This window comes from Vombatus ursinus, unplaced genomic scaffold (assembly GCF_900497805.2).
Source record: "Vombatus ursinus unplaced genomic scaffold, bare-nosed wombat genome assembly UNPS02014807.1, whole genome shotgun sequence".
Taxonomy (NCBI): Eukaryota; Metazoa; Chordata; class Mammalia; order Diprotodontia; family Vombatidae; genus Vombatus; species Vombatus ursinus.
Window position 1 is genome coordinate 19,010,593 of NW_020954585.1, and position 23,654 is coordinate 19,034,246.

Genomic DNA, 23,654 nt, shown 5'->3' on the forward strand with positions numbered 1-23,654 from the left:
TAGACAACTGTGCTCGAAATCAGAGCGACCTAGCTTCAAACTCTGTCTTTGGCATTTACTAGCTGTGTGACCCTAGGTAAGTCACTTACCCTCTCCAAGCCTCAGTTTCTTAATCTATAAAGTCGAAATAATAATACTACACCTCAATGGGTTGGTATGAGGATCAAATGGTACTTTATAAAGATTAGAACTTTACAAACATTAAAACACTATGTTAATGTTAGTTATCTTTATTATTACTATTATTATTCGTATTACTATTCCAAATATAGTCAATTCAGTATAGAACATAGCAGAGTTATTATTTCCTTCACTCTGCATACAATCTGAGTACAGAACAGAAAAACTGATCTTTCCTCTAGTTGCCAAACTTAAATGAGTGAAAGGAAGGGGCTCGAGTGTTAAATTATTTGGCAAAAGGAAGAAGGTAGTCATTGAAAAGGACAGCTAGGTGGTGCAGTGTATAGAATGTCGGGCCTGGAGTTAGGAAGACTCATCCTCCTGAGTTCAAATCTGGCCTCAGACACTTGCTAGCTGAGTGACCCTGGGCAAGTCACTTAACTCTGTTTTCCTGTTTTCTCATCTGCAAAATGATCTGGAGAAGGAAATGGCAAACTTCAAATGGGGTCACAAAGAGTTGGACACAACTGAAAATGACTGAACACCGTAACTGAAAAAGCATATTAAATTATTTGGCAAAAGAAGGTAGTAATTGAAAAAGCATATTAACAGCACAAGAAAGATGGAGTAGCAGCAAGCTACAACTTTTTTAAAGTTCAGGTAAGCACAGAGAGACAGAAATTTAGTCTATAGACAGTGGAGACTGGGTCTGACCAAGAGCACCCTACGCAGCATTCCAGTGCAGGGACAGGTTATGTAGCAGGGCAAGAAGAGGTCCCAGAACCAGCACAGAGGGGCCTAAATTTACATAAGGTTCAATAACAGATGCAAGCTCTGACACTCATGACTCAGGTCTGGGAGACAGAGCCAGGATGTGCAAGGAGCCTGCACTCAAGAACGGACATTACAGGGTGAGAAGCAAGGAGTGGTCACAGTCACTGGACTGTGCACTAAGAAAGGAGCAAGTGTGGCTGAGCAATTGTGTACTGAGCAAGCAGCACACAACAGCTGTGTGGTTCTGACTCCAGGTGCAGAATGAGGTCTCCGTTCTTGCCTCTGGCCCAGTATGAATCCTGCATTGGAATGAACAGGGCAAGAATCCCAGCCCAAAGGGAAGCTTGTAGAGCTTTTCAGATATGTGATAGAGACTGAGTCTAGCAGCAGCCTACTGAAATATACAAATGGAGCAAGCCTACAGATCTGTTCCTTAGACCCAAGCCATGGTCAGGAACTTGCAAGGCTGAAAACAAGGGGACAGTGATCGGACTTTGTCCTAAATCAGACCTCTCTGGAAGCAATGAAAGTGTGCAGATGTTGAGCATGACCTGAACCTGGAATCCTGGAATAACACAACACTTAATTCCTTATTAAAAAAGCAACAGCAACAGAACAGCAACTTCTCTCCAGAGGTGTGCACAGCCTGGCCCTACCATCAGATATGAAGTCAGGGAGTAGACTAAAAGAATGAGATGAGCAAAATAAAAAAGAATACCATCATAAAAGCTAGTATGTCAACAGAAACAAACTCAAAAGAAGAAAACTCCAAAACATCTATAAGCAAAGTCTCAAAGAAAAATCAGCCTGAGCACAAATTCAACTATAATTCCCAGACAAAATAAAGCAAGAGTTAAAAAAAAAAAAAGAACTGAAACTTTTATCATTGAAATGATGGCCCCAGAGAAAATTTTCTTTAAAAGAAATTAGAGCTATGGAAGAAAGAATTAGAAGGTGAATTAACAGTTTGGAACAAAAGGTACAAAACTTTGCCTAAGTAACAAGTTCTCTGAAAATTAAAATGGGCCAAACAGAAGCTAACAACTCCATGACAAAACAAGAAATGCTAAAACAAACTCAAAAGACTAAAAATATAGAAGAAAATGTAAAGTATCTCATAACAAAAATAACTGATATGGAAAAAAGATCAGGATAAGGATAGAAAATATAAGAAAAGATAAAAAAAATTAAGAATCACTGGACTACAATGCAATGACCAAAAAAAAAAGTCTGTTTCAAGAAATCTTTAAAAAAAGCTGCCCAGATCTCTGAGAACCAAATGACAAAGAGGAAATAGAAAGAATTCACTGATCATTTTTAGAAAGAAACCCCCAAATGAAAACTCTCAGGAACATTACAGCCAAAATCCAGATCTTCTAGGTCAAATAAAAAATATTGCAGAAAACCAAAAAGAAAGAATTCAAGTATCAAGGAGCCACAGTTAAAATAATACAAGATTTAGCAGCCACTATCCCAAAGAAATACATAGCTTGGAATAAGATATTCCAGAAGGCAAAGTATATAGGTTTTCAACCAAGAATGGCTTCCCCAGAAAAACTGTATTATCCTAAGTGAGAAAAAAAAATGAACCTTATGAAATAGAGGAATTCCAAGCATTACTGATAAAAAGAAAAAAAGGCCAAAGCTACGTAGAAACTTTGAGATGAAAACACAGGAGTCAAGAGAAACAAAAAAGTAAACAAGAATGATCAATCATAAGGACTAAACAAGGATAAACTGCTTACCTTCTAAAATAGGGAGCCAACAAATATGTCCTCTCTGATCCCTACCATCATGAGGGGGATGTTTAATTAGAGGGCGTTTAATTAGACAGAAGATCTAGGATTGGTTCTGTTATGCCTTGATGATTCTAGAAGAAAAAAATGTAAAGGGGGAGTAAAAGGAATAAACTTGGGGAGAAAAAAGAGAGGAAAGTTAGGGAAAATAGTCTCATATTATTTGAGAAATGAAAGAGTTAAGTTTCCACATAAGTAGATAAGAAATCAGCACAGACAGGCTAACTTCTCTGTCCAAGGGGGGGAGTGATAACACAATTCTAAGCATATAATGTATGTTAGGAGTGGGGCATACAAGGAAGATTGTAACCCAGAAGGATTAGGACCAATACTGATCCAGAAGGGAGGAGTTAGGCAATTACTAACTACAAAGCTTGCCCCGGCTTCTTTTACCTCATGCATTTTCTCTCCTCCCAAGGAAGTGGACCAGCTTCTCTCGAGAATCGAAATGGTGCATTTCAACCTCTTTAATAACAAGTCTTTGAGACACCAGTCTTCGGAACTGAGTCTGGGGTCATCTTTATAACATATTACCAAGGTGCTCAAGTAAAGTCTACACAAATTAAAAAGGCAGGGAAGGCAGGGAAGGCAGGGGATGGATTGAACCTCATTCTCCTCTGAACTGGTCAAAGGAAGTAAAAATACACACACACACATACAGGTTGCACACAAAAATAATTTCATTCAACAGGAAAAAAGGAAAGAAAGGGAAAAAGGAAGAAGGGAGAATAAGTAAGAGGATAAATTAAAGGGGACAGGTAGAATATTTCTAAGCAAAACAAACTCTAAACAAACAAAAAACAAAAATATTTTTAGTTCTTTTTGAAGTGTCAAAGAATTGCAAACCGATAGGGTTCCCACCAACCAAGGAATAGATGAACAAGTCTATTGCATATAAATGTGATGGAATTACTATTGTGCTGTAAGAAATGATGATGAGGATGATATCAGAGAAACCTGGAAAGACTGGTATGAAATAGTGAAAAGCGAAGTAAGGAAAACCAGGAGAACAAGTTATATAATGACAACAATATTGTAAAGACAAATAAACTTGAAAGACTTAGGAATTCTGATGAATGTAATGACCAAACATAATTCCAGAGGACTCATGATAAAGCATGCTACCTACTTCCTGAAAGAGAAGTGAAGGACTCAGACTGCAGAATGAGGCTTTTTTTTTTGGATATGGCTAATGCAGAAATTTGTCTTGCTTGACATGTTTGTAACAGTGGTTTTGTTTTCCTTTCTTCCTCAATTAGAGGAGGGGGAAGTGGGAAGGAGAGAAAGCCGATTTTTGCTGATTGAAAATTTTTTAAATTAAATTTTAAAAAGAAATAGCATATTACCAATACAGTATTTAACAATGTTGCTAATTTTTTTAATCTATGGACAAATATCAATAAATGCCCTAAGGAGACAGGTGATTGCTATGAAAGGAAGTCTCCTTCCCTTCCTCCCCTCCCCCATTGCCTTTGAGAGTTGTTTATTCTTTCACTTAACAAAACATCACATGAACAAAAGGGGTGAGCCTGAGCCATCTCTGAATTTGGGGATTTAAAGATCTTCTCCCTCTAGTCTCCTCATATCTCCAGCCCTGTAAAAAGTCAACATTAGCCATTTATTTCCCCTGCAAGAGCAGAGTAGGCAGCTGGAGTCCTACCCAAGAGTCTCTAAGGGACTCTAGCATCTCACAACATAGAGGAATGAACAGAAATATCTAACTTTTAAAGCTCACTTGAAGGACAGCCCACTCTCCAAGGCCATTCTTGGTAAACCGAATCCTAGACTAGATTGATCATGGGAATGACCCAGCCAAGTGACCTAGCCAGCCAGCCATAGAGAAATACTCTAAATCTCATCAAGTGGAATAGGAGAGGAGTACAACATCACAAAAGGAATACTGGATTTGCAGTCAGGAAACTTGGTTTCCAGTCTCAGACTTGGCACCATCCATATCAGATCATAGATCAAAAGTTATAAGGCACCTTAGGCCATCTAACCAAAGCCCAGGGAGTTTAAATAGTTTGCCCAAGTTCACACAGGTATTAATCAGAGTGCCAAAATGTGAGCCCAGGTCTTCTGACTCCAGATCTGGCGTTCTTTCACCTGAATCAGACTACCAAACTCATTTAGTGACTGAACTAGCTGCTTCCAGTATACAGACTTCACTTTCCTTACTTGCAAAATGAGGACTTGATGATTTCCAATATCCTATACTACCCCAAAATGCTACAGTCCTTTGCAATTCCATTCAAAGTCCTTTTTCTCAGAAGACCTCAACCTGCTTCTCTGTCTATAGCTGACAGGTAGAGGAACAAAGAATAATGGGGTTTTTTGCACGGACAATTTTTATCATATTAAGGCTCAATTTGAAAGCTAAAGAAAAAATCGTACTTAATATTATTATTCAAAATCTCTATCAACATCACATCCCCATGAAGACCAAGATTTTAAAGGCAGAAGTGGTTCATTATTCTCACTCTTAAAGCCCCTTTAGACAAGTCACTATTCCAGCATGTATCAAGAAAGGACAACTAACTGGATAAAAGAAAATTAAGCTAGAAGGATTCCAACTTAAGTAAGTGAATGTATAAGACTACAGTACTATATGGTCAATGCCTGATGGAAGGTGTTACAAAAATGATGGATTTTGCATATTTTTCTGGACACCCTCCAGCTACTCCTTCTTATCCTCTATGAATAATTTCCTACTACACATTTTCTCAGACCATTTATAAAACTGGAACCAAGTGGGTGGTAAGAGCCCACTTAAAATATATCACTTGTATCCCCAAATAATTTAAAGGTGCTCAGATGTCCATATTTAGCTAAGCTCAAAGTGTTCCTCTCATTTGTCCATCCCTTTTCCTCATCTATCATTCAACCATCTCTCTCACAAACACTCCTCTGATTGGAGGGAGAAAAGCTCCTCCTAGAATTCTCATTTAACAAGGGCACCGAGACCATCCATATCTTTATTTCATATCCAGTCCAAAACGACTTCTCCATCATGCTTTCCACAGACATGTCCCCCAATCTCCTGCTTTTCACCTTTCTTTTGTGCACTGTCTTCCCCCATTAGAATGTAAGCTCCTTAAGGGCCATTACTGGCTTTCTCATATTTGATTCCTAGTACTAAGCACGGTGCTTAGCACATAGTAGGCACATAGTAGACTGACTGACTGACTCACACACTCTCTCTCTCTCTCTCCCTCTCACTCATATACACACACACACACACACACAGACACACACACACACACACACACACACACACACACACACACCCTCTCTTTTTTATTGGATATCACTTTCAAGCAATTTCCATTAGCTAGCTCAGACAAGACAGGATAAAAAGGACTAATAAAAATATGGATCAATGGATTTCCCCTCTTCTAAAAGTGGCCCTGGAAAATGCAGGAAAGGTCAGCATCTCTGTGGCCTGCCTTCTCTCAAAATATGAAGTGGGTTCCCACTACTATTTGATCCTGCAGATAAGTGTGTATATTTTTATGTTGGTAGGAATGAGCTGGAGCAGTTAGAGAAACTCAGGATTCTAATCAATCTCTCTTGAGGGTCTGTTTCCAAAGAGCCTGAGAATACATGTAAGAACCCCGATGTAAGGCAATAAGTAGTTTATAGCTCTTAACTATTTATGACCCTGCATAAAGAAATCAAGGCAACAACAACAACTACAACAACAACAACAAAATGGTTTGAAGCCAAATAAGACAATAAGTGGGGAATGCTGATAAGAAAAACAAAGAGATAGAGTGTACTAGGGGAGGGTAGCATTCCAGGGTGAAGAAGTGGCAAAAAGAGTAAAGAAGATAAGAGTAAAGGAAAAAATACATTTTTAGCTAAGTAGCTCTGAGCAAAATGTCTCTGTACATGCACCAGCTCTCCACCAATAAAAGAATATCAAGGACACAATGCCAGCTGAGGCACAAAATCCTTAGGGCGAGTAATATCTTCCAGGTGGGTGTACCCAACAGCACACAAAGGTGCCTGACAGGGTCATTTACAACTGACTGTCAGGGTCAAAACAACAGTGCATGCGGCAGCAATTAAAATGTATTCTTCCCCCTGGGGTTTTCTGTTATTGTTTGTTTTAAACCACCAAACAGTTTAAACGGCAGACATGCCTGACAACTGTTCAAACATATGTAGGTGCAACTTATTAGCTGGAAAACAGAAATAACTCAAGGACAAAATGGGGGAGGGAAAGCTAGTTGCCACCTTTTAGGGGGTAAGAGGAAGGAGTATGAGTGTTAAATTACTTGGCAAAAGAAAGAAGGCAGGCATTAAAAAAGCATACCACCAATACAGTATGTAGTGTGGCTGCTAATTCTTACTGATGGAGAAACAGCAATGAAAGCCCTAAGTGGCTGGATGATGATTATGAAAGAAAGGGCACTTCTACCCCAGGGCCTCTAAGATTTGATCATTCTTGCTGTTAACAGAAGGTAAGGTTGGGTGTGGTTGTAGCACACCCTTTAATCCCAGCTGTGGTAGGCTGAGGCTGGTAGATGTTGGGGAGATGTCAAATCTCCACCTCTGGAGTTCTAAGCTTTACTGGGCTTTGCTGATCTGCTCGTGTAAGGAAAGGGAGAGAGGCCACAAGGCTACCTAAGGGGAGGCAAAATAGCCCAGGTCAAAAACAACAGGTCAAAGCTCCCATATGGAGAGTGTGATCCAGGACACAAGTAGCCCCTGTACTTCCAGCCTGGGTGAAATAAGGAGACCAAATATTCAAAACAAAACAAAAAAACAGTAGCTAAAAGGATCTTTCTGAAATTTTTGCTGGGGGGAGGGCTAAGTTTTTCATTTATGTGTGTATACAGAAAATGAGGTTAGATTAAGTTCAAATCAATCAATCAACCAATATTTATTAAGTGCCAGGCAAGAGACAGTCCTTGTCCTCAAGAAATTCATAATCTAATGGGGGAGACAACATGCAAACAAATATATACAAAGCAAGATAAGAGATGAATAAATAATTAACAAAGGGAAGACACTAGAATTAAGAGAGGCTGGGGAAGAATGGATTTTAGTTAGAATTTAAAGGAAGGCAGAGAGGTCAGCAGTTGGAGATGAGAAGGAAGAACATTCTAGACTTGGGGGATAGCCAGAGAAAATGCCATGAGTCAGAGAGATAGAGTGTCTTGTTTGTGGAACAGCCAAGAGACCAGCATCACTAGACAGACGAGTACTTGGCAGAAAGTAAGGTATAAGAAGCCTGAAAAAGTAGGAAGGGGTTAGGTCATGGAGGACTTTGAACACCAAACAGCATTTTGTATTTAAACCTGGAGGCAATAAGAAGCCATTGGAGTTTATTGGGAAGAGGGTAGGAGATGGAAGGGGATGACATGGTTGGACCTAGCTTTAGGAAAAACACTTTTGTAGCTGAATGAAGGACAGATTGGAGTGGGGAGAGACTTGAGGCAGGCAGACTTACCAACAAGCTACTATAATAATTTAGACGTGAGGTGATGAAGGCCTGCGCTAGAGTGGTGACACTGTCAGAGGAGAGAAAAGGAGGCATATTGGAGAGATATTGCAAAAACTAAATCAGCAGGCCTTGGCAACAGAGTCATCAGCATAGAGATAGCAATTAAATCCAAGGGAGCTGACGAGATCACCAAGTGAAGTACAGAGGAAAAAGAAAGGAGGGCACAGAGCAGAACTCCGAGGGACACCTTTGTTTGGGGAGTATGATCTGGAAGGACATCCAGTAAAGGAAACAGAGAAGGAGCAGTGAAGTTAAGTAGGAAGACAACAAGGGAAGAATGGTGTCCCAAAAACCAAGAGAGAAAAGAGTATCAAGGAGAAGAGAGTGATCAACAGTGTCAAAGGCTGCAGAGAGGTTAAGGAGAATGAGGACAGAGAAAATGCAAATCCAAGCACTTAATATCAAACTGGTCTTTATTTCAAAAATAAATAAATAAACACACACATTCATTGGAATGGATGAAAACTGAGTTCCTATATTTAAAAGGAAGGCTAAAGCCTAATTGAAATTCAAGAATCATAAAATTTTAGAGCTGAGAAAGACACTGAAGACCACCTAAGGGAGGCCCACAGAAGTTTAAGTGATTTGTCTAATGCCATGTTTTTAGTTAACCTCAGGCAAGTCACTTAATTTCTCTGGACCTTAGTTTCCTTTTCTCTAAAACAAAGGACAAGGGAAGAGTAGAAGGAGGAATTTTGAACTTCTAAACTGAAGAATGATGGATAGGGATGGTCTTTAGAGAAGATGACACACAGGACTGGACTAAAAATGCTCAGGTCATAAAAACCAGATATGACACAAGTCCAGGAGTTATGTGAGCAGAAGACCAGACAAAGGACCTTGGGAAATATTCAAGCAAAGAGAACACTAACCACTGGAAGATTAGGGAAAGGTACATGAGGAAGGAGGAATTAAAATCCCTTCTTTCCTTCAATGCCCAGCTCAGGTGCTACTTCCTTCATGAAGCTTCTTTTGATCCCAGGTCAGACCAAGTCATTGCCCTGCACAAATACCTTCAGTGGCTATTCATTGCCTATACAATGAAATACAAATTCTTTCATCTTGTATTGAAGAAACTCTGGAATCCAGTTCCTAGATACATTTCAATCTCCATATGATGTTGTTGTTCATCCTTCATTTCTGAAGAGGAAAAATGAAATCACTGAGTGATGATGTCTTGACTTGCATATGAACTGAATACAAGTGAGGCAGAGCTGAGCAAAGTCATCAGCCTCATTCTCTCTTCCAGAGTCACTTCCAGAAGTCCAGCGGCAAGACAAAAGACTGGCAGTGGCCCAGGATGCAGTGGATGACCTTGGTTCTTTGATGTCTAACCAAGCTCTACGGGCTCCACAGTGCCTGCTTCAGCCACAGAAGGGATGGGGAGCACCTGGGAGCACAACTCATGAATAATAGATATTTTTCGGGGAAAAGATGGCATCACTCAAAAGAAAAGAACTAGACCATCTAAAGTATATCTCAAAAGGGAAAAGTTTTCTATGTATTATTCAAAGGAAGTAGACTGAGTACTTAAATTCAAAGAAAGAAACAGGAAAAAATAAGAGAAGTTAAGCACATGAAGGAAGTAATAAAGGAATAGTTTGTGGCACAACTCAATTGAACTATAATGCTATTTGATTATTTTTTTACAGAAACTAATTGGAGTACCTACAAAGAGGAATCAGAGCTCTAAGGAAAAAGGATATGTTAAAAGAAGAATAAGACAAAAAAAAAGAAAGAAAGAAACTCTGCCTCCTCCCCTTCCCAATTTAAATAACAACCATTGGAAAAAAAAAAACTAACAACAGTAAAAACTCACACCACAGCCCAGGTATAAGGATTTATAAAAATGTTTGCAAAATCTGCCAAATCAACTTGACAAACAAGGGAAATACAGCAGAGCTAGCAGAAATCACAAAAGAAAGACACAATAATTAATTAAATTAATTTCATTATTGTGTTCCTCTAGGAAAGAACCAACATCATTTCACCTTGCACTGAATGTGGGACAACATCTTTTTCAATTTTAAAAAACAAAAAGGGAGCAAAAAGAGAGGGAAAGAGGGGCTTTAAGGATCTAAAAACCTTAATAAGAGTAATCTTAAAAAAAAATGAGCACACACACACAAAATCTAAAAGCTGTGAAGCCTTGATACTTAAGATAATAAATGAAATTTATGACTGCTTCCTTTCCCAGCAGACAGGAGCACAATTAGAAGGCTAAAAACAACAGACTCTTTGTACTGACATGCAATGATTTGCTTATACTGTTACAGATAGGCTGGGAGATAAGGATAAACAGTAAAACGCCTTGGTTAACCCCAGGAGAAAGAGGGTAAGGAGCTGGTTAAGTCTGTCCTTGGGCATGTGCCTGCACACAGTTTATCCTCAAATTGAAGTACTTTAGAAAATTGCACTGGCAATAGACAGGAACTAGCCAGGAGTCCTCTACAACATTTAGAAGCAGCTGGTTATGCAATCAGGTCAAAGAAAAACAAGCAATTTATCATGGGTTGACATGATTTTCCTCTACTGTGGACTTTTAAGTAAGTGATAATGATTTTTAAAGCTCTCTGTTTACTCATTTTATTATGAAGCTGTAGCTTTCTGAATGAATTATTAAATGAAAAAGACCTGAAAATGAAAGAACACACACACACACAGGTATGTTTGCTTTTCATCTTTTGTTACACAACACATAATTCTTGGGATGAGTTCCCAGCCATTGGAAAGAACACAAAGCAAAAAGTTTTCTCATCATCACATAGGGTTGACTGAAGACAATGTGAGTCCCAGATACTCTTCAAAACCCCTGAATGAGGGAAGGGTTGGCATAGACTATTCAGGACAGTTTCTCAGCATACCCCCCAGCAATTCTTGTTTCCCAACTCCTACAACCTTCACATTCTAGAGGTAGGGCTGCTAGTACAACACAGCCTAAAGTATCAGACAATCCTCAACTGAGATTTTAAAAGGAAATGCCAGGACCCTTGAAGAGGTACAGGTAAGGATGTCTCCAAAACCAGAGAAGTATGGCACAGGAAGACAAAGGGCATCTAACTATTTCTACAGGATGTGGGAGGGACTCACTCATTCAGGCAGGAGATGAATGATGAGGGCTGGAACAAGTCCTCATCCTTCTTTTAGGAATGAATGTGCTTAGCTATCAGGTGGTTTTTGAAGCTAGCTGGTGTCTGTAGGCTGGATTCTCTGATTGCTGGCTCTTAACAAATGTTCGTTATGTGCAGATTTCTGCAAAGTCTCATTATGAGAGGTTCTCAAGAACCTATAGCACTTAAGGGAAAGGTGCCAGTCTATTGATTCTATCTATTGGCCTAGTGAAGCCATGTAGAGATAAGAGAGAAAACTAAGGACTAACATAGCTGTCTATGTACATAGTGGATCACAGATATACACGTGGATTTAAGTTAAGTGGTTGTGCTTTAAAGTTTGCTTTTTAGGGTTTAAGGGATTTGCAGGTACCTTCTTGTCCCTGTAATTCATGGAAGCCTTTACTACCATTAGCAAGTCCAATGAAGAAGCTAACAACTTAAGAATGCCAGGGAAACCTCAGTGGGTAGTGCTGAAAGACAAAGAACAGGGCTGTTAGGTCATGAGGAAGATCTGACTTGCAAGTCATTGAATTGTCACCACTGCTACCTGGTCAGCATCCCCTCTACTACCATCAAAGGTCACAGTTCAACAGCCTGACATGGCCAAGGCCTGTGTGCAGCTGGGTGGCAGAACAGTGGAGGCCATGGCTCCGGATTTGGTGTTCTTCACACAAGACCATGCTTGTAGTAAATCTCTCTTGGAAGGATGCTTAGGCCAGGAATGAAAGAGCAAAAAGAACTTGTCTGGATGAATCCATAGTTAATTAGGCAGCTGCACAAACCTATTTATACAAGGTGACAGATAAGAGCTGTTGAAAGACAAATAGTGAAGCAAAGCATTTATTATAAATAAACGCAGAGGTAAGGTTGAGGTATTAATTTTTAAGGCAATAATTATAAATCGAGTTGTAGCCTATTATCCCATTAACGTTATACCTATTTCCACATACAATGTAAGACTGATGAATCCTTTTCATGTATTCTTTTCAAGATCCCAACCAAGGCAGCTGACCAGGAATAAATGCCGGCAGAGGAGTCCTTCCTTCTTCCTTTCACCACTCCACTGACCCTAAAAACCCAGATCCCACAGAGGCACTGATGTGAACAGCTACCAGCAAAGCCATTCTCCCCCAACCTTCCTACCAATGACCTTTTCCCCCCTCCTCCTCCTGGTTGGACACTGACCTTCCCATCTCTACATCGAGGTCAGAAATGCAGAATCCCTGTTCTGTGTGGTCCCTGGGACCCATTCACACTTCTTAATGATGATAGGTTGATGCCTTTCAGTCCCACAGTTCTATAGAGAAGACATGGATGCTTCTCTGAGACAGCTTGGATGAGCTGAGAGTCATCAACTATAATCATTCCAGTAAGATGGAGAGCCATCATCTGTCCTGTAACCATGTCCTAAAGTTCTCTGGTCCCTAGTGGGCTCTTGTCTGACATGCCAATCCATCCATGGGGTTCCTGGGTCTTGCATCTATGCCATCACTGGATCTCAGACTTCTAGGCCCTTCCATCCAACTTGCAGCAGAACACTGTATTGTGTTCCCCTAATCAGAGGGTGAGGTCCTCAAGAACGGGGACTGTCTTCCTTTTTCTATTTGAATCCTCATCATTTAGAACAGCACTTGGAACATGGTAAGTGCTTAATACATGCATTTCATTCACCCATTTATTCAATTCAAGCTAAGTTAGAAATTCCTTATTTCTATTATTAGATGTAGCATGGTTCATATAGTAAAAAGTTCACTGGATTAGGAATGGAAAGACCAACATTCACATCCTAGGTCTTCTACTTTCTACTTCTGCAATATTAAGCAAGTCACCTCACCACTTGAGACCTCAGTTTCCTTATCTGTAAAATGAAAGGCTAGACAAGAGAGCCCCCGAGGTCCCCTCCAGCTCTAGGCCAATGATCCTATGAAATCTCTGGGTGTCAGTTTACTCATCTGTAAAACCATGGCACAAGATGATCTCTTTCCAGGTTCTTTCCAGCTCAAAAATCCTCCCTTATATTTATATTTAATGAGGTATCACAGGTAAAGTATTTTGTACACTTTAAAGCACTATATAAATGCTAGGTATTATCACTATTGTTGTTTAGTACTTTGTGATAATAGAGTGCTTTGCATACCTTTTCTCAGCTGACATTTACAAGAGCCCTGTGAAATACCCTGGAACTTTTATTTACATTTGACAGAAAAGTGAAGCCCATAGAGGTTGAAGTCATGAGGTGAACAAGTGAGGAATATGGTACTAAAATCTAAATCTAGTGATATTTCCATTACATCATACTGCTTCTCTCATATAAGTAAGGATAAAATAGAATTGAACAAAGATAATCAGTCTGTGAGATCAAATGAGCATTTTGTAATATTAATGATACCGTACTGAATGTAGTTGTTCAAAACTCCAGAGACCACTTTATATGTTTAGTTCTAAAATGTCCTTATTTCTCCATGCATACCTGGATCTAAGAAACTTTAGTTCTATCAAGTCTAAATACACCTGGTTTAAAGTTTTTAAAAACCTGCTACCTAGTAAATAAACATGTTTGAACCAACGTGGAAATTCAGGCTATAGAAGACTAAATTTTGCTTAGAATCAAGGCAGGGCAAAACATTTTCTTCCCTCGAAGAGTGAAACAGAAAAAGAAGAGGAGTCAATAGGCCGGTGACTATTAACTAAGAAACAATAAAAGCAACTTTTTAAGTATAATGCATACATTTGTTCAATTTGCTATCAATGTTTTAAAAATTCAAAAACTTTGCAGGATTGTTTATGACAGTATTTGCTGTCTTATTAACTGACGTTGACATTGTTTTTTATTCAGGTTGTAGATGAAAGGTTTTTTTTCCCTATCTTAAAAAAAATCAAGACCAAGTCAAGAATAGATTCATTAAAAGTTTCACACTTATGCTAACAAACTCTGATATTTATATTTAAAATACAGTGAAATCACTGAAGATAACATCCAAGAAAAGCAAAACTCTTGAAAGACTGTTAATAATTTACCCTCTTTAGTTCACATGGGAATGTTCATTCAGCTTACCAAAAAGGAGTTTGAAAATCACATTTACTATGAATAAGCGACAACAACAAAAAAATACAAAAGCAAACAATTTATAATATTACATACATGTTTATATATAACAGAAACTCTGAGACAAGTTGTTTCATGTGCCAAAAAACATTCTTTGCTGCCTCAGGAATATCACAATAAACAGTTGAAGAGGAAGTTCAAGAGAACAACCTAAGGTCTTTGTGATAATCTTAATTCTGGGGTTTCCTCTGTTTTACTTCTATACATGGTAAAGGCTCTTTATTCTTCAACCCTTCCTGTACAATAGCATCTTTCATGGCAAACAGAAAAAAATAACTGGCCCCCAGCAGCAGGGTCAGTCACAATTCCTTTTGGCTGTCTGTGGACTGAGGTGCACAAGTCCTGAAAAATCCAAGACAAACAAGAGGAACTAACTCAAAAAGTCAGAAGCAAGAAAAATCAAGTGTTCCCTGTAACTTCCAACAGAAAACAACACAATTACCACTATCTAACTCAAATATAGTGACTGTCAAATAAGTCCAGAAAAACATCAAGATGAGAATGAAGTTAATTTCCATAGCCTAAAAAGAAAAACAAGGCAGGACATTTGGGGCTCTACCACAAATCCTTAAAATTGTTTTCTTTCTTAGCTGTAACAAGGCTGCTTTTATCCAAAGTTATTATTATCATGACATTTTTGGCATTTGTCACCCATACCATCTGCCCTCAGGATACACAGGCACACTTTAAAAATACACAGTTTAGCATTAAATCACTGAAAACACCTTAAAAAAAAAAGCAGCAAACATATGGCCTACCTGTTTAGCCATATTAATCTGAAGAGAAAAGCTCTGCACCATGGCCTAAAGGTCAACAAATTCTGTCTTTAATTGCTTTAGTAAGAAGGATATACATAGAATAAGTCAATCTGTTTTCTTTTTCTTTTTTTTAATGCCCTTCCTTCAATTTTCTAAAGTCAGATTTGAAACACTGTTACTAGGTGTGTTGAGAGCCATTGTAACTATCACAAGTGTCAAAAAAGATAAAATAGGCAGACAAAGTTGTCTACAAAAATGTAAAAATGGGAGATATTTAATCAGGAGATCTCCATTTTCAACATTTCCTTAATTCAAATTAGAAGGAGATGAGGAGGAGAATAATTATCAATGAACATTTTCTCATTACAATAAAGCCAAATTCCTAATCTAGTTATGTAGGTCAATTATGAGATGTACATGACCAAAGTACATTATTTCAGCTTTTTACATATTAATTATTTCAGCAAATAAAGGATTAAAAAGTCCACTTTCCCAAAACTTTTCAAAGTTTAAGTTTTCAAACCCAAGTTTTAAAAAAGCATAAGTATCTAATAAACCTCAAAGGTAAACATTCTGGTTAGTTCTTTAACACTCATGGTTTTTGCTGAGAATCTGTATAATTTTCAGGCAAAATACAGCCAATGACAGATGCACAGGGGCATGGAAATTAATTGGCATCAAGAAGGAACCCTTCCTTTGAGTAATGGAGAAAAATATAAAGTCACATGTTTTGATGAGCTTACTTTTCATAGCCTTAATAAAGCATATGCCCCATTAATGACTTATGATCTGCAAACAGATGCCTAACCACATAAAATAAAAACCCTTGCTAAAATACCAATTTGCTGAGTGTCACGCAACCAGCAACCACTGAATGGAAACTGGTGTTACTAAATGGACTTAGATGTAAACAAATTTAGTCAAAGTTTAGTTGGTATGGTTTTCTGTGTCATAATGCTGTCTTTCATATACAAAGATGATGTTACTGAATCACCATTAGTAAGGCATGTATTTTGAGCTGTTTTCCCAGTAGTGATGATAAATTTAGATTAATCCATCTTACATTCTCTCAAAAATAGGGCACTCTGAAATAGTTGTCCTCAAGAACAATGGCAAGAATTTAAGAGACAGCTGGTCAGGGTTAGGGGTATGACCATAGAACAAAGTAAATCTAAATAATATACACAGAGCTTAAAGCCACGACCTTGGTCTCATTAGCATCATGTTCTAACCACCTAAACTAACCTTAATCATAGGCTTAGTATAACCCAGAATAAATCTCTGTGAGACACAATGTATTCTAAAATCTTAGCAGCTGTGTGTGCTTTTTTGCATTTTGAAGTCCAGACTGACTCCACCATCACCCAACCATTGATCTTTTCCCGGGCCTAAAAATACAAGAGCAATTGGTGACTAAGTCTATATGAACACTATCCCAAGAAGTACCTAATTCCATCATGTGAAAGAGGGTCTGGTGATTCCTGCACTGATGAAAATAGTTTAAGTAGAAGAATTACACGGAACATAGATGCACAAACCAAATTTAAAAAAAAAAAGGTAAGTTACCTGGCCATCCCCAGACTTGCAAAATTGGCAGGGACAATTAGCACATCAAGCCTGGAGAAAGGATGAGTTCCCAGGGTTGAATGTGCTGCTGAGAGGCACTGAGGAATCAGCTGAAGCAGGTTCTCTTCACAGCAATGTTGGAGACACTCTGGCGCAAACACCCGATAAGGAATAATTGCTTGAGAAGCAGCATCAGGATTCTGGAAATGGCAGGGGTACTCCATATGACCACACACCCAACTGGCATACCTGGGTGGGACATAAAATACATACATTTTGTGGAAAATCTGATGATGATGTTAGTACTTGTGTTGGAAGAAAGTAACATCTGTAGACAAACAAACACAGTCCCTAAGAGGCAATAGTACAGATGGGCTTCCAGAGAAAACATCTCATTTGTAGTCTTGCTTTTTTTAATGTCAAGACAATGGTTAAAAAAAAAAAACAGGTATCAACATTATTGATGTGCTTGAGTGGAATTGATTTGGTTACTTCAATCCAAGCTAAGTGAAAAGTCGCAATATCTTGTTGATAATAAATGGGGGTGGGGGGAGGGATCCTAAGACTCAAAATGAATTCAAAGGAAAAAACAAAAAGGCAGGAACAAATTCTGTCTTCAGTAATGTACTTAAAACTCCCATTATGGGAAGATTTTCTCAGAAATAATGTATAATATGTGGCCCAAAAGAAAAGAAAAAGGGACAGTAGAGAGTAAACTAAAGATGCCACTCTGAAATTTCCTGGAATAAAAGACTTAGAAGCCATTTGTAACACTTAACCAAATTAATGCAGGTATGGTCTTTTTCAAACGAACACAAGACTTTTTACTGAAAAGAAACCTGCATGCTCTTTACAAAAGCCACTAAATGGTGTTTCTATTAAAGAAGGAACATGAGAGCCACTTCTGACAGTCATTTTCAATCAACTTATAATAAAGGCTTGACAATATAAACACTTTAAAGAAACAGATCAGGGTTCAACCTGTACCATCTGACTGCCACCAGTTGTTTTCAGCTGAGCTACAACGAGCCTTGCATTTATGAAATGCCTTTTATCCACCCAAGTCTATCTCTCAGGAGATTCATATATCAGTTATATAAATAAGCCTCACCTGTCACTGAAATCAAGTGGTAAAGAACAATCAGCTTCCTGCCCTGGTCATGTTATACTCTTAGGAAACAAAGCATGGTGGTGCATAAAACTTTCATCTGGGATAAGAGCAGGGGAGAATGCAAATATGAATACTGAAATCTAACTCAAGCACAAGGGCTAAGTTATAAGTTACTTCTTGGGGAAAGTACTAAGGGTGACACAGACACACACATTCTCAAGTTATATGTCTTGTATATCCCTACTTATTTTGTCTATCTATCTATCCTTTCTTTTTATCCTCAGTGATCAGGTCAGGGCCTGGCACACAGTAAACCCTTAATAAATGCTTGGTAATTGTGACATAAGACAACAACAAAACTTATTTTAAAAAGATGAGTACCTGAACTAGGGTGATGAAATGGAAAGGGAGGGATGGAAGTGAAAGACGTAGAAGTAGAATTCACAGGAATTAGCAAATGACAGATATGGAGAGCTGACAGAAGGAAGAGGAAAGGATGAAGCTTTAAGTTTTGTATGACTGATAAAATGATGTCATCATAAGAACAGGTGAGGTAAGAGGAATGTAAGAAGCAGCCTGGTATGATGGATACAGAACTGGCCTTACAGCTGGGAAGACCTGACACCAAGTCCCATTTCAAATATAAATCAGCTGTGTGATATGGAGAAAGTCATTTAACTTTTCAATGCTCTAAAGGTGCTGACCTACCTACATTGGGGAAGGGAATTTCATCCTCTCATAGTTCCTTTACTAGTAAAAGCAAAGGTCTAGTCTCTATCCCTAGATTGCTTTATCTGTTGTATTTGTACCCCCAGGATCCAATATAGTGCCCGGAGTAGAGTAGGCACTTGATAAATACTTGCTGTTCAACTGACTGATCACTATCACCAGGAAAGATGAACAGATTTTGAAATTTTGAAAGGAAGATCCTTTAGACATACTGATTGTGAGATGCAACCAGGAAATCCAGGTAGGAATATCTAGTAGGTGGTGGGAAAATTAGAACTGGAGTTCTTGACTAAAGGTATAGCTTTGGCAGTGCTCTACATGTAGGTAATAAATGAAACCACAGAAGTATATGAAATCTCTAAAGTAGAGGTACCAAACTCAAATAGCAATTGACCACTAAGGATCCATAAGGATCTCCGTGGCAGCATATGAGGGAACTGAGGTAACTGAGTGAACCACATTGACTCCATCTTGACTCAATTCTGGATCCAGCTCAGTTCCTTTTATATTCAATTAAGAGTCTACTCCAACTTGTGTCTTGTGAGAACACTTTTACTCAATGGTGGGAATTGTAAGAAAACTTTATTGCACTGTTTGAACCTAGTTCTACATGACTGGGAAACTGGATCACCTCTACCTGCTACTTAGAGACTCTTAACTACGGACCTCAGTTATGCTGAACAGAAACCAGTCAGATCCGAAGACTGATGCAACGAATTTTCTCACAATCACACATCTCAAGGAACCCATTTGTTTTATCTGAAAACTGGTCCCATACTGATCAATCAGTTATTATTTCCATGTTCCTTTGACTGAAAGCAGACACTTGCAGGAAGTGGGATACCTCTTTTCTGAATTCAGGGAATTGCACCCATTCACTCTCCCCCTTCCAATTTAGAAAGTCCCTAATCTTTTCTCCGATTAGAAATCAGATTACCTAAATTTTGTATTCTGGCTAATTGGTTTTATTGATTACTTGTTTTTAAAGTATAAAAATCTACCTCCCCCCATATTCAGGGTCTAGTGCCAAAGCTGAGGAAGGCTACTGGACCCAATTGTGGGGGCAATTGGCACGCATTGCTAAATAAATCAATATGCTCAGAAACTTGAACCTTTGTTTCCTCAGTCATTTCATCTTTCAGCAGCCTCACATATTGATTTAGAAAACCACATATAACATTATCTATGTTCTATTATACTTTTATTTACTTTGTTAGATGTTTTTCAATTACATTTTAATCTGGGTTAGTCACACTGGGGAGTGTTGGTATGCTTGACACCTCTGCTCTAAAGGAAAGAATGGAGAGAGAAGAAAGCTGCAGGTGGAGAATTAGAGACATCTATACTGGGGAGACGCGGGGCAGAGAGGGAGAAGGACAAGAATTAGCAAATGGGACTGAAAAGGAAAATTAATTGGTAGGAAGAGAACCAGAAGATAGCAGTGTCCAGAGAACCAAGAGAATATAGGAATGGAATGTAAGTTCAAAACTGTAAAATACTACAAAAAGATTAGGATGAGGAGTGAGAAGAGCCAGATCCAATGGTTTTAGGAAGCAGTAACAAAGAGCAGGTACAGCAGAATGGCGGAGGAAGAAGCCAGATTGCCACACTACAAGATACTTAGATAGTGGCTGTGCCTATGAATCCCAAAGTTTAAGGTATGAATTGTGAAGTAACCCAAGATACATAGAGTGAAACATCACATGCACCTCCTGCCCCCAAGGCCTGCTCCAGCACAGTGGAAGCACCTCTCCTTCTGACCAGGCTCCCATACATCCCTCCAGCTCCTGCCTGCTGTGGGACAGCCACCACCATAAAGAAATGGAGAGTATGGAATACTATATTCCAGAAGGCAAAAGATATAGGTTTACAGCCAAGAATAACGTACCCAGTAAAACAGAGTATAATTCTACATGTTCCTAAGTGAACTTTTAATGAAACAAATTTTCAAGCATTCCTGATGAAAAGACCATAGCTGTATAAAAACTATGAAATGTAAACTCAGGAGTCAAAAGAAACATAAAACGTAAATATGAGCAAACAATCATAAATGACTAAAAAAGGATGGACCGTTTACATTCTAATATGAGGAGATGATACATGTGTCTTCTCAGAACCCTACTATCATCAGTGGTCAATAGAGGGAGTATAATAGGACAGTTGGCCTGGGAATGGTTTTAAAAGGAAAGGGAGAGGAAAAGGAAAACACTAAGGGGGAAAGGTAAAGGAAGAAGTAGTTATTTTATGCAAATAGAAGGTATGCAAATAAAAGACTACAAAAACAAGGAAGAAGAAGCAGGGGAGTAGGTAACACATGAACCTCACTCTCATCTGAACTGGTCAAAGGTAGAAAGAATACACACAGTTGGAAGCCAAAATATATTTCATTCAACAAGGAAACAGTAGGGAAAGGGAAGAAGGCAGAAGAGGAAATAAGGGGAAACAGGGAATTGAGGAGATTGGAGCAACAAGTGGTGGTGGAAATTGAGTGAACCATACTGATTCCATCTTGTGACTCAATTCTGAAGCTAGTTCAGTTCCCTTTCTGTCCAATTAAGGGTCTTCTGTCTTGTGAGAAAACATTATTCAATTATGGGAATTGTCAGAAAACCTTATTGTATTGTTTAATTGTAATCCTGCATACGGAAACTGGACCACCTCTACCTGCTGCTTAGAGACCCTTATCTAAGGACCTAGGTTATACTGAACAGAAACCCAGTCAGATCCAAAGACTGATGAAAGGAATTATTTCACAATTATATATCTCAAGCAAACCACTTGTTTTATCTGAAAACTGGATCCATACTGGTCAATCAGTTATTGTTTTCATATTCCTTCGAATGCAGATACTTGCAGGGAGTGAAACACCTCTTTTTTCTCAATTCAAGGAATTGCACCTGTTCATTCTCCCCCTTCTAACTTGGAAAGCCCATGATCTTTCCTCCAATTAGAAATAAGATTACCTAATATAATGTTTCCTTTTAATTAACTGGCCTCATTTTATTAATTGTTTTCAATGTATAAAAGTCTGTCTCCCCTATACTCGGGAGTCTAGTGCCAAAGCTGAGACAGACTTACTGGACCCAATTTTGGGGGAAATTGGCATGAACTGCTTAATAAATTGAAATGCCTGGAAGCTTAAACCTTTTGTTTCCTCGGTCATTTCATCTTTCACCTGCCACAGAGTGCAGATAAAGGAAGAGATTAGTCCAAAAACAGACTTCATCAAGCCTAGAGCACCAGTGCTGAGCGCACTCCTCTCTCATCACCCTCTTCTTTATAAAGAGGAGGTAGGAAACAAAGAGAAGGGAAACTGTAAAAGAAGAGGAGGGAAATACACAATTTCCCATTTCTGTGGATGTCAATAGGATGAACTTGCCCATAAAATGAAAGATGATAGCAGAATGCATTAGAAACCACAATCCAGCAATATGTTATTTACAAGAAACATGCTTGAGGGGGTAGGGTCACCAGGCTGGGAGGCCTGCGGCCTGGGTACCTTGCCACCTGCCTCCCCAGCAGACAGGACCTTCCTGAGGATATGTATTCCTTTGAGAAATTTTTGGACAGAAGATCTTAGTCTAATACCTGACTTGGATGATATAAATAGATAATTCCAGTCATGAAAATAATGAGCAGGTGGACTTCAGAAAAACCTGGAAAGACTTACATGAATTGATGCTGAGTGAAGCAAGCAGAACCAGGAGAACACTATATATAATAACAGCAACACTGTGCAATGACCAACTTTGAAAAACTTAGCTCTTCTCAGCAATGCAATGATCTAAGACAATTCCAAAAGACTAAAGATCGAAAATGCTACTCACGTACAGAAATCTATCCTGCCCTACAGGAAAATAGAAAGGGAAGGAGATAAGAGAAGGGGGGGAGAAATAGAAGGGAAGGTAGACTAGGGGAAGGGGTATTCAGAATGCATACCATCTTGGGGTGGGGGGAGGGGTGAGATGGGGTGAAAATTTGGAACCCAAAATTTTGTGGAAGTAAATGTTGAAAACTAAAAATAAATAAATTTATTAAAAAAAAGAAAATATTAAAAAAAGAAAAAAAAAAGAAAAAAAAATACATGTCTATGGAGTAAATAAATGATGGCTTAGCACAACTTAAAAAAAAAAAAAAAAGAAAATGCTACTCACATCCAAAGAAAGACCATGGAGTCTGAATGCAGATCGAAGCACACTATTTTCTCTTTTTTCTTTCTTTCCTGTGGTTTTTCCCTTCGGTTCTAATTCTTCCTTATAACATAACTAATGTAGAAACATGTTTAATATGATTGTACATGTATAGCCTATGTCAGATTGCGTGCTGTTTTGGGGAAGGGGGAAGGGAAGGAGGGGGAGAAAATTTAGAACTCAAAATCTTATAAAAGTGAATGTTGAAAACTAAAAATAAATTAATTAAAAAAGAAACTTCAAATCTGAAAATAAAAAAAGAAATACACTTGAAACAGGAGGATTAACACAGAGTCAAAATAATGGACTGAAGCAAATATATCATACTACAGTAAAAATGTCAGAGTTAGCAATCATGACCTCAGACAAAGCAACAGCAAAAACAATCAAAAGAGATAAAGAGAGAAAATACATTTTGCAGAAAGGCACCATAGACAATGAATTAAAATGAAACATATATGCACCAAATAGAATAATATCTAAATATTTAAAGGAAAAGTTAAATGAGTTACAGGGAACAGAGACAGCAAAACTATAAAAAATAAACAATGGGGATCTCAATTTACTCTCATAAGACCTAGATAAATATAATTTTAAAAAAATAAGAAAAAAGTTAAGGATCAGAATAGAATTTTAGAAAAGTTAGATATGATGGACCTCTGGAGATTACTGAATAGGAAGAAAAATGAAGTATACATATTTCTAAGCTATGTGTGGTACCTTTACAAAAACTGACCATGTATGAAAGTGGGGGATGAAACAAGAATTTATACAGCATTTACTCTGTGCCAGGTACTGTTGTTAAACACTTTTCTCAATATTATATTATCTAATCTCGTTTATATTAGGGCACAAAAACTTCACAAACAAATTGAGAAA

The 23,654-nt window shown here is 38.3% G+C and overlaps 1 protein-coding gene across 8 annotated transcripts in view; it reads right to left on the reverse strand.

The window, feature by feature from the left end:
- Positions 1-23,654, reverse strand: part of AOPEP (aminopeptidase O (putative)) — a 568,440-nt gene that overhangs the window by 370,141 nt on the left and 174,645 nt on the right. For all 8 annotated transcript variants that reach the window (XR_003570208.1, XM_027874398.1, XM_027874399.1 and 5 more), the window contains one exon: positions 16,746-16,994. Coding sequence is in view for 7 of the 8 variants with exons in the window: in XM_027874398.1 (XP_027730199.1) it covers positions 16,746-16,994 (249 nt within the window). In the remaining variant the exon portion in view is untranslated. The remainder of the gene's footprint in view (positions 1-16,745; positions 16,995-23,654) is intronic.